At 37.5% G+C, this 14,694-nt stretch overlaps 2 protein-coding genes across 2 annotated transcripts; both read left to right on the top strand.

The window, feature by feature from the left end:
• Positions 1–993: 993 nt before the first annotated feature.
• Positions 994–3,697, top strand: LOC144442703 (beta-galactoside alpha-2,6-sialyltransferase 1-like). Its single transcript, XM_078132078.1, has 4 exons — positions 994–1,090; positions 1,852–2,054; positions 2,430–2,607; positions 3,321–3,697. Exons 1-4 carry the CDS (start codon positions 994–996, stop codon positions 3,695–3,697), a joined length of 855 nt encoding a protein of 284 aa, XP_077988204.1.
• A 4,876-nt stretch (positions 3,698–8,573) lies between these two features.
• On the top strand, positions 8,574–11,660 carry LOC144442702 (beta-galactoside alpha-2,6-sialyltransferase 1-like). Its single transcript, XM_078132077.1, has 4 exons — positions 8,574–9,264; positions 9,601–9,800; positions 10,376–10,559; positions 11,416–11,660. The coding sequence occupies exons 1-4, from the start codon at positions 8,574–8,576 to the stop codon at positions 11,658–11,660; spliced, it is 1,320 nt and encodes a 439-aa protein (XP_077988203.1).
• Positions 11,661–14,694: the final 3,034 nt, after the last annotated feature.

Below are 14,694 nucleotides of genomic sequence, written 5' to 3'. Positions count from 1 at the left end.
TACAACTTATTACCATAGCAACCATATAAAGAGAAACACTAATAGAACAGATAAAGCAGTTGACTGGAATATTCACTGTAGCTTTGACAGTCCCTGTATACCTTATTTGTACCAAGGAATTGAATCAATTAAACTTAACATTTTAAATTTTTTTTCTTCAATTTATCATTACAGGATAAAAGACGGGATACCATGACAAAAAGAAATTCAGAATGGGATGAAACTCAGACCTGAAATCTTGACCCTCGTAAATTCAAAACCAGCGTAACCTAGCAACTGAACATCGGCTGATTTCGGTTCCGATTTGCTCCGTCACGGTGGATGCTGAAAAAAAGAAAGTAATCGGAGATGGGGGACGGATCCAGAATACATCGTATACAGAAATCTTTCTTCATCGTGATTGTGTGTTTTACTTTCTGCATTGCACCCGTGTATTACATGATGACATTACGTTACAATCCACAACGTTTGACTCAATATCGCGTACACAGAACTGTGGAAGAGCTGCAACCAAATGGCGGCAACAAATCAAGTACCAACTCGTCTGACGGCTTCTTTTCACGGACGTTTAATACGATAATACAACCAATATCTAACGCTGTGAAAACGTTAACCCAAAATGTGGGAAGTGTATTCGGTGCTAAGCCCACGACTAACTTAACGATAGAAACAACAAAAACACCCCGATATTACGAAGAATATCCCCGGGTTTTTTCGTGGAAAAAATCAAATAATACGTCGTTTAAACTTCCGAATTTGAAGAAATCAGAAATAAGACTTTTTGTTCAAAAATACGACAAAAAATTTGATAATAGGTTATTGGGAAGAAAGGGCAATGGCAACGGTATATATTTTCGAGGACAACGAAGGACTAGAGGTTTTTTGAGCGGAAAGGATCTATCGTGTCAGTTCATGACTAGAGCCAATTTCGATACTATTTTGAATAACACTACCCCGTTTAAAGAATTTGGGATTGGAAAGTATTTTCCCGTCATGTCCCCTAAAGCGTTTTATCAAGAGAAACTTAACAGCTGTGCCATTGTATCCAGTGGAAGTTTTATGAACAACTCAAATTTGGGAGATGAAATCGGTAGGTGTTCATTCTATTATAACTATTTGCAAAGTGGGATTTCATCCACAAATTATGCAACTAATTGTGTGTCCTCCCGTCAACTACTAAAGCTACCAAATACCCTGTAACCCAACCTACACAACGGTCACAACGACAACAACAACAACAACAACAACAACAACAACAACAACAACAACAATAAATTTGCTGGTCTTGTTTAAGTTCATACGACGAATTCGGGTTCTTCCAGTGTTGAATATCCATCAAACCCGATTGCATGGAAAGGCTATTGAGATTTGGAGTACAGTGTGGCTATGGATGTGTAGATAGGTTGGTGGGTGATTTGCCTCATCAGAATGTAACTCCATGAAATGTGTCTGTAGTTCTCAGTTCTGTTTGTTTTATTGTAGTTTACACTAAATAGCTTCATCAGCTAATTCTTCAATATCATAAACACCCTCAACATTTTACACGTGACCTCCCACACGGACAACCATTTTTATTTTGCCTGTCTTTTACAGTAACTTTACCATATAACAAACTCCCAAAAACTTCTCTTTAATTTTTTACTGGTAACATTTGTGATGCTTCTTAACTCAGCCCCAGCCCCTCTTTTGTTGTATTCAGTAAGTAATTGATATCGTTCGAATGAAAATGCTTACCGCTTCAGATTTGCCAATTTTGATCTTTACCGACCTTATTCAAATTACATGTAGATATACAGTTCGCACTGATTTTACGCACCCTCTTTTAATACGAACACTGTCGTTTCAATTCAGACTCCCATGATGCAGTACTCCGCTTCAACAATGCACCAGTGAAAGGTTTCGAAAATGACGTAGGCACAAAAACGACAATTCGTTTGGTAAATTCCCAAGTACTCAGTGACTTCAACGGTAGTAATACAGATGCTATTTACACCGACCCTGACGTTACACTACTTATTTGGCGAGCTGGTCCATATAATGGAAATTTATATCGCGTAAGTAGAGACGCATGACTTTTTCGATCTTTATGCGTTTTTGTATATGTTGTGTTCTTATACTAGTTATGTTATAGTTACATAGTATGTTTGGTCATGTGTTATTTTTCTCCATCGAATGTGTATATGTTACTGACTTCTGCTTACATCGGACTCTTCTTTCATTTTCCTATCTTTAAAAATAACAGTCGTTACTGTGACTGTTTTCACCATGTATATTTTCCAAATCAGACGTAGATGGCGCTGTTCAGTGATGCCATGTCCCATTTTTATCCGAACTTTATACAGTGTTGTTGGACGATATAAATCTATTACAGTACTATATCCGTTACGATGATAGTGAATCCTTATTGTATTTATTTCTCTTCTTATTAGTGGTATAACGACAGGACAGGCCAACGATTTTTCTCCAAATACATAGAATGGCAGCTTACACACTCAAGAAGTCGTACCTATCTCATTAACCCCAATCCTTTATGGCGGGCCTGGGACATCATTCAAGAAAATACGCCTAAAGCATTGAAGAAAAGTTCACTTTCCTCAGGCTTTGTAGGTAAGTGGAATCGATGTTCAGTGTTACTCTTTTCTCCCACTCACACAAGACATTTTCTTCTGACGCAACGGAACGTGGTGTACAGTTGCAGCTAAGAGGACTATGGTTTACGACAATGTTGCAAACAGGTCTGTTGTTTTACGACGACACCGCAAAGTGGCTTGTGTTTTATTACTACGATGCCGTTGTTTCACGAAGACGAGGCTGCACAGTCAGATTTTACTGTGTTCATCAACCATAGACCCCGTGGAAGGTCTATGGTTCAACTGTCACCGACGAATTTCACAGGTCTGAAAAAAATTAAAATGTATTGAGATTGGCCAATCTCTTACCATGTCTATTTTGAATATGTATATTGAGATGCAAGTTCTTTGTGATACCCCCCCCCCCCCCCATCAATAGTGTTCAAATGCAGTAAGGAAATGGAATGTTCAACAACAGTATATTGCAATCGAATCACCTTATTAACAGTATATAATGCAACCCCCCCCCCACACCCACACCCTCCCCACAAAAAATAACCAGCTTAAAATTAATGAATAAACAGTGTAAACATGTAAATAAAATACAAAGCATTCGTATGCCTGCTGTCTGATATATTTTGTGTACATCCCTAACGGTTTTAAAACTTCTAACCTAGTACATAATCTATATATGTCTTTCTTTTTTTTAATCTTTTCATTTATTTCTTCTCATTTTTTTCTGAACTGTAGGGATCATGGCAATGATGCATTTATGTGACAAAGTGGACGTGTATGGCTTTGTTACCGAAGGAACGCCTGCATGTCATTACTATGATGATATGCTACACATGAGAACAAAGAAGGGTAAACTAAGGTGCTCTTCAGCAACGTGGCACCCAATCGATGAAGAACGCGCCATAGCACGCTTGATGAATATAGGTCCCAAAACTGACATTGCCAAGCATGGAAAAATAACTCTTAAAGGATACCGTAATGTTACGTGTGAACATATTAAAAATATCCCGTCAAGGCAACCGAGGAATCCTCCAGGTCGCCGTCCAGTGTATCGTCGTCCTCCAATTCGCCGTCCTATTCCTGTTCGGCGTGCTCCGGTTCGTCACCTTTGACGTCATCCTCACGTCACCGATTACGACATTTACATATATTTTTGGCTAAAGAGAAATGCTGAATCTTCGTCTTTCTGGTTGTGTATTTTAATATTTTATTTAATGTGGGTGCCGCGGAATCTTTTTTATTGAGAAATCGACATTTTTGGGTTGGGGTTCATAATTGTGACTGCTATGAAGCAGTCCGAGTGAAACATAACCAGCAAACAACAGAAAAAAAACCACAGTTTTATGTAGGTTTATCGATCTTTGTCTGTTTTTAACAAATGTTATTTCTAGTTCGTTTACGATTTTATGTTGTTGTTTGTGCAATAAGTAGTGCTAACGCTACGGTAGTGTTTAGTGTCTATAAACAATCACCGGTACCTCATGGACTGTTCTGTCAATCGGATGGTCATGTGCGGTCGTTGAGGGCACTCTCATTTCAATAGCAAGGCATTATTGGAAATCATGAAATGGGGCCACCAGAACAAAGTATCAAAAGTTGTATGTACAGTCGTTTGTGGGCTAATATTCTGTTCTATTTTATTCAGGGATGGTCATATTACAAAATCATGATGTTTGTGTATTAAAGGGCAAACACCGATGACGAGTATTCGTAAACACCTAATATAATAACGCCATTATTTTGCTATAAAACACCCTAACAGAATATAAGCTCACAAGTGACTGTAGTCTAGTTCCTATACAGTATCGTTACCATTTACACCTCCACTCACAGTATAGTCAAAGTCCTTACTCTAGAAGTCCTGGGATGCATGAGATGAAATTCAAAATTCATCCACAGCCACCCACACAGTCATTAACATCATGTCTTTGTCAATCAATTACAAATTTCTAACCAATAACACAGTCCCTCATAAAGTTAGTGTTTATTGGGGCAGTAATGTAATGTCCAAATATGATATATTTGTCAGCTCAGGATTATGTTCAGATTGACTCAACTTACGTATACCATCATTTAGATGTATAGATACTACATATTTCAGCACCATGTGCTCTGTCAGTCTAAGACGGCAAATCAGCTTACTACAAATATATACAAATATATATGAGTGCGTTATCCCATGCCACGTACTTTGACAACATAAGTTAAGATCTAAGATCGTTCATTTACGGAGATTTTCTATTTGAAAAAAAAACTTGGACAATCAGCATTTAATGTGGCAATGACATATTTTTGTATGTAAAGAACTATTTAGTGTTTGTTCGTGCATATACAATCTGGTTTACTCCAGTGCCGGTTTTTATAAGAAGTGTAGTTGTGTGTGTGTGTTCTGTAATTATAAGAATATGACGTCATCAAACTGTATTGTTAGGTCTTTGACGTTTAATAAATGTAAATTCTATAATTTGAATATAAAAGTCGTCAGTTTTAAAGACTCTGTTTTCTTTAATTTTGATTTCTTACTTTTTAAATTATTTCCCGGCCAAAATTATTTCCCAAATGTGTTATCATGAAAGGTGTGGTACAGTGTTATCATGTCGATCGAATCACGATGAAAAAAAACAAAAAAATTCGATGATGTTTAAAAGTTGACCCCTTTTCCAAATGTTTTAACGCACCTCAAATCAACTTTTCGACTGAAATTATAGATTGAATCATTTGAATGGAAATGTCAGAAATTTTACAATTAGATAAGTCTAATACAAGTCTTAATTTCCAAATCTACCGCTGAAGAGTGCGAACGAATTACAGTTAAACGTCTTCTCGAAGTGCATGTATGTATTACCAGTACCCATCGTCGAAAACCACAGCCTCGTTTACGGCACTGTCCGATCAGACGTACCACCAAGAGGTGATATGTCGCAATGTCACAGAAGAAATACCAGCTCTGCTTTGCGAGAATGACTACGTGAATACCTCACCAACTACATGTAGCTTCAGAATATGTTTTCTCACTGAGTCCAAGTATGCCACATATGTTAACTAATTAAGAACCCCATTGTCTCTGTATGTATGTATGTATGTATGTATGTATGTATGTATGTATGTATGTATGTATGTATGTATGTATGTATGTATGTATGTATGTATGTATGTACGTACGTACGTACGTACGTACGTACGTACGTACGTATGTATATATGTATGTATGTATGTATGTATGTATGTATGTATGTATGTATGTATGTATGTATGTACATGTATGTCTGTCTGTCAGTCACTCTCTCTCTCTCTCTCTCTCTCTCGCCATCCTTCGACGCAAAAAGTGCGTTGAACTTATTGTCTGCAGGGCGAGAAACTTTTATTGTGCACCGCCCTCTGTGGTCGTACTTTTCTATATCACCTGTACGTAGTATGTTTCAACAAACAAACTTTAACCCTGTTGAATTAATAATTGACTAAAACGAACCTTCGCCATGATAACAACAGAACAATTTAGGACAAACCGCTTATTAGATAGCGACTCTTCGACTTTGGCACTAGGTCGTGGATTTCTAGATACAGATATAGATGTAGGCAAGAACCAAAGTATACACATATATTATATATACAGATACTACCTGAGAGAGGCACAGCAAGCACACAAAGTTTAAGGTGAGTATTACAATTATTGATATGTTACAACAAGGCGTGTGACTGTACGTTTTACTAGTGTTGTACATTGTTGTGGATATACAAGGCCATGTTATCATTTTGGCACTAACATTTGGCGTGGGTATATATATATATATACGTTAAGTTACCATACCATATATATTATCATTTACCTAGAATTCTTACAACACGTTCTCGCAATATAATAACTGATATAAAGAAGGTGTAAAAACTAGAATTCGATCACTAAACTGCTGCAGGTTCTCGCATACCACAGTGACAATACATATATAATCATGGATCTATTTTCTCAATAATAGAACCATGATGTAATGTATAAACTAGCTCTGTATATCTTCTACGCATGGCGGTGTAAGGAATTCCTCTATCTTCCACATATATAAGCTTACTTCCATTGTTTACTTTTCTGGGACATGGGGGGGGGGAAATACAGTAAGGGGTAAATGGTGTAGTTGTACACCACGTACCAGTGACCCCGATGGATATTTGCCCGATGGTTCCAATTGACATGGCAGGGTTCAAATGTTATGGTTTTAATATACCAATAGTCTAAACGTATGACGTCGAATCTCAAGATCAAGGTACAACAACAACAACAACAACCTATGTGAAAGGAAACAAATAAAAATGAAATAAAATGTCCTCGATCCATAACGATTAATGGATCATTCTTTCATTCTTTTTCTCGTCGATAGACCGATTGAAAAATATAACGGCCAACGTATTGTGCGATCATTATTTTATCTCGATTCAGCAGGCCCTTCGAGATCAATGCACTGTCGATGCAAGATATGACACGTGATTTGTGATTGCATACAAACCTCGGATTAATACGTTTTGTGTGATTAAAAGATTAGTTAAGATAGCTGCTGGGTCAAGTGTTTTCTTGTCAAATCTGGGTTCTAGGTTTGTTGACCTCTTTCTCTGGTTATTTCACATGAAACTATAGGATGTTTATATTATGACGTTTGTAGACCTAGTTTTACAACAATATGTGGTGTACAAGTAATAAAGACGTACTTTCTATTCCCCTCACACTGTATACAAGAATAGTATCATTGTAATACTAGGACTGATAGACTCACACAATGTATAAAACAAACGTATTGATATTTTGATTACTAATAGTCATGTGACCGTTTAGTTGACACAGATACCAAGATCATTTATTTACAGAGATGGCCTGTTTTAATAGTATCGAGGATTATTGGGTTACGACCTTAATTATTTTGAATACCTGACACCAACTTCTGTAATAAAGGGTGAATATATTAAAATTCGCCTGTCATCTTTATCCATCTCTCTCCTTCGTCCCATCCCTTCGCGCCCCCCCCCCCTCCCTCCTTTGGTCAGATGTTTGACACACATGGTCATGTTTTGATCAACGTGTCATCCCAAACAATGGGTAACTATCTGTTTATCTGTTTAATCATCATTACCCTACATGTCTTATCGCAATCATGGTGCATTGTATTATCATTGTTACACGGGTCCAGTTGTGAAATTTTCCGTAAGTAGTTTCAGTGCATGTATCTCAATGACGCCATAATCAGAATAGCTTTGATTAATATAATGGAAACTTGACGTATTAATCATATGACGTCACAATTGTTTGGTTTGACCCTAAATCAACGCAGTTCAAATATTCTAAATGTATAATTTATAATTAACAGCTCCTTGTCCAATACAATGGCGGTTTGTAATAACCTGATTTCGTCAACAGAACTGTATTTTCATTTTCAATTGGGGGAAGCTTATGCCTGGTTTTCAAATCAAACCAAAGAGAGCAACAGTTTGCGGGTTTAGTGCATGCCAGAGTGTTTTACTGAAACATTATTAACACTTAAAGGCTCATGATTCATCGCTATGTTTCACATTAGTGTCGTCTTTCCACCCGTGGAGCCACAAGGATTAGATGGAATTAATCCCCTGTCAAGGACCATTACAAAATTCTAACCAATAACACAGTCCCTGGCTCATAAAGTTAGTGTTTATTGGGGGGGGGGGGCAGTTAGGTAATTTCCAAATATGGTATATTTGTCAGCTCAGGATGTTACTTATACACTGTTTGCGTCACTCTAACAGTTGGGGTTCACTGATTGGATGAACAACTTTTTGTGCTGATTGAGGGACTTTAACCAGATGTGGTTTAGTTAGAAACCATGTTGGCTGACGGCATTATCGTCATGTAAACTCGCCAAACATTGATCAATGATTTTTTTTTCTTTGTCAGGATATCGAATAACTTTAAGGAAGAAATTGAACACTTCATGGCTATCATAACAAAGTCTGCAAACTGAATAAAAAAACGTCATGGGGTTCCGTTATAGAAGACGTGATGAGTCGCCCCCAACGGTCAACCTCCATATGCGATTCCTGTGCGTTGTTCTGGTTATGTTTACTTTATTGCCTCTATACGTCATCTTGTTGTCACGTGACGACAGTGCCGTACAGTGCAAAAAATTGAGTGAACAGAAAAGGATATTGATGTTACACGTCAAAGATATTTTGGAGCGATATCATTCCGAGGAATGGGTGGACGACATTCAAGCTGGAGAAGTTGATCTCGGAGATCCTGAAATCCAGGAGGCGATAGAAAATTTAGTTTACGCTTTTAGGAACTATACAACGAGAACAAGAGAAAACGCAACTTTGCTAGAAAATCCGAACTCTGAAAGTAACCAGGAGGACGATTTAAAAGGGTTTATAAAACGATATGACAGTAAATATAATAATTATTTTTTAATGACATTAGGTAACCCGTATGGTGTCAATTTCACTGGACAAATTCGGAATCGAAATGGTCGTGAGATTTTGTGTGATTTGAAGAAGAGAGCCCCCTACGATGTCTTAAAGCAGAGTACGTCCCCTTTTAAGGAGATGGGTGTGAGTCATAACTTTCCAGATCCGTCGATATTTGATCTTTACGGTACGAAGTTGAAACGATGTGCGGTTGTCGCTAGTGCGGCGTTCCTGAACGGGTCAAAACTTGGAAAAGAAATAGGTATGTATCATATTGACTCATGTTGTGTGTAATCGCTGAATTTTAATGATTGTACGCGAAACAGAATTTTTAAAGTCTTTCTTTCACACGAATACAAAAATCAATAACTCAAACACTTCTACAAGCTACAAGAAAACGTGAGTGAATTTACAATGTCAACTCATTCATTCTATTTAGCCAGAAAGCTTCGTTGTTGCGGGCGCTCAACTCATGCTGCCAATGTTGTCAGCCACAGCTTGAGCGGAGCGCCCACAACGACGAATTCTTTTTCAGTTTACCTTTCTGTTCATTTACGAATATACATATTTCTATATTTGTTTACTTATTTGTTTTCAGATTCACACGATGCTGTGCTACGATTTAACGACGCTCCCACTCAGGGATTTGAGGAAGATGTAGGAACGAAAACCACCGTACGACTAATCAACACAAAGGTGTTCTCTGATGAACGATTTGGTTTCAAAAAACTTGACATTTTTCGAAACGTGACATTAGCAATATGGAAATCCGGACCATACAATGGGAATCTCTACAGGGTAAGTACAAAGAATACTTCTAAAATAAATTTACCAAAAAAAAAAAGATTAATACTAAAAATGTACTAGTAATATTCGTTTAATATGTAAGATACTGTCAGATACGTCGTGTCGTTCCGCCCTCACCGGCCTAAACTCTCCCAACTTATTACTAAGTCTAAGATTCAAAGAAGGTGATGATATACACGAAAAGGAGAAGAGTTGGTAGAAATATTTGCTCAGAACTGGCAGACGCTAGTCTTCGTTAATAGTAAATGTCTACTTATATTTATAAAGTGCATATGAATTTGCAAATATGCATTAAAGGAAGGAGAGCCCCCCCCCCCCCAGGTCGTATGCTTTTTTGCAGAGATTGGGCATCGTATCAAAGTACCTCTTGGTGTATGTTCGTTATGATTATACATTCAATTTGACCAAAAGTACGATTATTATCTGTATGTGTATACATTCCTAAATAAGTTACGTGTGTCACCATACAACAGATGGGGGTTTGTCATGACAGTTGTTCCTTCCTACTGATTGTGTGTCTAAATTATTGATACTTGCATGTTCAAACTCTTTTCCTCTTTCAACAGTTCTACACACTCTATAAAGATTGCAAAGAGTTTTTCGAAAATTATTTTACATGGAGGCAAACCAATCCATGGGAGTTGTTGTATATCATTGATCCTAACGGTATATGGAGAACGTGGGATATTATACAAGAAAATACATTAAATGTGACTCTACGCAAGACGATGCCTAGTTCTGGGATTATAGGTAGGTACGAATGTGAACTTAGGCCTTTCCAAACTTTGCCATGGTGGCGCTCTACTTCCTGTCTGTGTGTACCTTGGGGGTATACATGGTATAGGTTACTTGGATAATCAAAGAGCACTGCTGCTTTCCTCGATGTCTGAACAATATGAAAAACATCCCTGATTTACACTTCTACAGAATACCAAGGGACAAAGCTTAAGAAAAAGTACTGTGAGGTGATGATACCCCGGTTAGATTGAGGGCGCTGTATTCTGTTTGCAGTCAAAATGGCCTAATTTCTATCTACATTTACAAGTTGATTCATTACTAAACTATAGCAGTCCGAAATTTCATTTTTATCCGGGTGTAATACAATAGAGAATACTTTGACATACTACTGGTAAAACCAGAAGTTATATTGTGGGGTACGGGGTGGTTGGTTAAATCTAGGACTCACAGTTTTAACACATGATCAAAGTGTTAGATAATTACAATCATGTAAGTAGAACTACGAACAGCACGGTAACCACATTAGCAGCGAGGGCGTACGATTTCATGAACTTTAAAATGCTGTACGTGTGTAGAAATATCTTCCAATACAACTTTCACCTTTTGGTCAATGGTAATTCGTAACAGCCTATCTGAAAACGAATGGGCCATCAAACCCGAGGTAGTAGGGTACTCCATATATAATACCTCAAACGACTATAGAATTTTTTTTCTACAGTGGTCTGAGTATATAATAAGTCTCCCGCCTCCCTCCCCTCCCCCTGGGGACTGATCATGACAGATAGTAAGGTCATGTGTGCTTCACTAAGTTGGACTGCTTGACACTGTATCATGCTTTATAACGTTTGATTTATCTTTCACTTTACAGGAATTTCCTTGATGCAGTCTCTATGTGACACTGTAGATGTGTATGGTTATATCATACCAAGTAAATCACAGTTACTATGTCGTTACTATGACACCGGTAATACTAATGTTTGTTCTCGAGGCACCTGGCATCCTGTGGAGTACGAGAAAGAAGTCATTCGACGAGCAAATATTGGCCATGAAGAAGACATTGACAAACGTGGGCGTATAACACTGCCTGGATATAGGACATTGGTGTGTGACTGATGAGAGTTCAGGAGTAGTTCGGTTCACAAACAGACACACTCCTGGGGTCCCACGCTACGAAAACCTTGCCAGTAATTTGGGACGCTCAAACAAAACTCTGTTTCTGTGCAGAAATTTACTCGATTTACGAAGGACTTTTCCCCTAGTGAACTCAGGCATCATGTATATAATCTAAATAGAACTTGGCAGTCGGAACTTTGGATGGATATGAGCTTAGTGTAGCCTACATGGCGATAGAAGCTCGACGGGGCACATCATGTTTGTCAATAAACAAACAAAAAAAACAAACAAACAAACAAACACTTCCTCCAGACTTACATATCAGGCGACCACTGAACAAATATAACGGTCACATGACACATTATATATGACAAATCACACCTGAAAGCCTACCTACTTTGGCAAGACAGCATCCATTACATATTATACAGGTAGTACATGTACACATGGGCAAGTGGAATCATTGACTTCGTGTTCTCCTTTTGTGACGTAAATATCGTCTCATACATATGCAAATTTTATGACAGCTAACAAATTTACCTCTCGTTCTCCAGAAGGGTAAATGACTTGCCTCCTTTTAAAAGTATTTTCACAATATAATTAAGAGGATTGCGTTTTAAGAACTTTTCAGGAGTTTTGAAAGCAATGTATATTATAGTTTTCAAACACTTACTGTAACAAGTTGCAAATTTTCATACTTTACCATGTGAATATACTAGTATATATTGATACTATATAGAGGGTATAATTGGATTAAACCTTGTGTTGATTCAAGTGACTTGAGATAAAGAGACACAGGTAGTATATGTGGTACTGATAATTATTATAAATTTATTTTCTATGGATGATACACGTTACTCCTTTTCTCTCTCTCCCTCAAACACACCTTTCTAAGCAAAGCTTTGCATCACTGCACAATATACATACCAACGTAAATTGTTTTTCTGTATGTACCACAAATGTTTATAGCATCCATATCGACTATAAAAGTAGACTGTTTCATTTCCTAATTGACCACATTAGAAAGGATTCATGCTAGGCTTGTAAATAAACCAATTGAAACTTTTACACTTGATATGGGTGCAGCACATAGAAAAAGTGCTTTACTGCGGGTGTTACTTGTTGTAAACAGTTATTACAGGAGTCACAACACTCACACATTGCTTTATATTACAAATCACATCTGATACTAGCCATTCATCTACTACCATTGTTAGTTCATCCTGCCATATCATCATTTACATTGAGAAACCGTGTGAGTGGGTTCCACTGGATGTTAGTCTGTAAGGTAAGCCGTTATGGGGCGCCCTCACACATCGGTCTACCTCCTCGGTGCCGGTGAGGGCAGAACTACATGACGTATCTTAGTCTTACTGGATGTTTGCAACGAGAGTAGCTTCAATTACGTAACGTAAATCCATGTCATGTCAAACACTGTGTAAACAAAGATTGCCAATGGTCATTTTCATCTTGTTACCATGGAAACAGCATTCACATCCATCCCATCACCATGGAAATGATGCAATGCCATTCTTAGATCAGAAGTTCTCCTAACTTTAACATACGATTGATGTGGATAACAAATAATAGAATACCTTAAATGGATGTCCATAACTTCATCACAATCCTTGCAGAGTGGAAATCAAAAACACATGCTCTTCAATTAACTTCTGCATCGACTTTTTAAGTTGAGCAATTTTTTTTATTTCTTTTTTTTTTCTGGAAAATTTTCATGGCTATATGTTTTGTACCAACTACACATACAAGCCTGTGGGTGAATTACACAATTACAACATAGCAGGGAACACATACAGACATCAACAGAGTTCTGCTGTCAATCTTATAAAAAAAAATCCAGAACAGTTATTTGTCCTGTCAAAGTTACTACATACAAGATTCTAGGATTCTACCAACTACTATGTGTACAACATTATCTACTGTACATTTCATTGAGAAAGTCTTACAGTACAATACAATGTACTAATACTACTACTACTACAGGATTTATACACTGCATACGCATTGTTTCATTCCTAAGTTGTCGCTTTGGAAAATGTACAATAACCTTAGAGACAGCTCTACCCTTTTGGATACAAATGTAACTTGCATTCAATATTCTGTTTCACATGTAAACTGCAAAGCATCATGATCACAAGCCTGTAACACCCCAAATATGTAAATAATTTGTAGGTTTGTCACCCCCTCCCTTAAATATGCATGTGACCTTTGACATTGAGGCAGTCACATGACCTTTGACACTGAAGCAGACGGTGTTTACTTGCTTACATAGGATGAAAATGTTTTTATCAAATGATTTTGTACTCTTGTTATTACATGTTAATAAAGCAGATTATGTACAGCCGTCAACATTTCATGGTAGAGTTCATGGTAAGAATTGCATAAAGGAATACTTTCTTTCTGCCAAGATCTACCATATACAAAAAGATTTTCTACACAAAGAACAAAGATATTTTGCAATCACAGGACATGGACATCATATGAACTTGGAAAGATTTTGAACTGAGCTGATATGACAATACTGTAGAGTGCAAGACATGATATGTTGCTACACTGTTACTTCTCAGGTGTCAGGGGCAGTTAAGGAAGAAATTCAGAAACTAACCCAGATGAACCGTGATGGGAATGTTACCAACTTCTAATAAACTTGGGGTAATTTGTCTACAGTCATGCATGCATCGTGACTTCAGAAAACACTGACGAAGCCGTGGTGGTACCTGGCAAAAGCTTCGGTGAGCTATCAGTATTTCTTGGTGCAAAATGAAGTTAAATTTATGAACTTACATAGAATACATGTTTTATGTATAAATCAACATGTTTAGGGAGAGGTGAGGCATCCTCAAAGCAGATTTCAAAAAGTTGACACAAATGACAACTGATCAATACACCATATTCCAGTTACCATAAACAAAAGATTGTATAATTATGCCACTAGGAGTGCTGTTCAGAGCCAGCTTTTGCACCAGAAGTGACAGCTATGATAGTATGGTACAATGCCCCCCCCCCCCCCCCTTAG

The sequence above is a fragment of the Glandiceps talaboti genome, chromosome 11, assembly GCF_964340395.1.
Source record: "Glandiceps talaboti chromosome 11, keGlaTala1.1, whole genome shotgun sequence".
In the NCBI taxonomy this organism is placed as follows: Eukaryota; Metazoa; Hemichordata; class Enteropneusta; family Spengelidae; genus Glandiceps; species Glandiceps talaboti.
The sequence above is the reverse complement of the archived record's forward strand: the minus strand, read 5'-3'. Positions and strand labels throughout refer to the sequence as shown.

Excerpts from the sequence above, each read along its gene's own strand:
- LOC144442703 (XM_078132078.1), top strand. The coding sequence starts at position 994 with ATGTCCCCTAAAGCGTTTTATCAAGAGAAACTTAACAGCTGTGCCATT. Across the intron at positions 1,091-1,851 it reads AAATTTGGGAGATGAAATCG|ACTCCCATGATGCAGTACTC; the intron begins GTAGGTGTTCAT and ends GTTTCAATTCAG. Across the intron at positions 2,608-3,320 it reads ACTTTCCTCAGGCTTTGTAG|GGATCATGGCAATGATGCAT; the intron begins GTAAGTGGAATC and ends TCTGAACTGTAG.
- LOC144442702 (XM_078132077.1), top strand. The coding sequence starts at position 8,574 with ATGGGGTTCCGTTATAGAAGACGTGATGAGTCGCCCCCAACGGTCAAC. Across the intron at positions 9,265-9,600 it reads AAAACTTGGAAAAGAAATAG|ATTCACACGATGCTGTGCTA; the intron begins GTATGTATCATA and ends ATTTGTTTTCAG. Across the intron at positions 10,560-11,415 it reads GCCTAGTTCTGGGATTATAG|GAATTTCCTTGATGCAGTCT; the intron begins GTAGGTACGAAT and ends TTCACTTTACAG.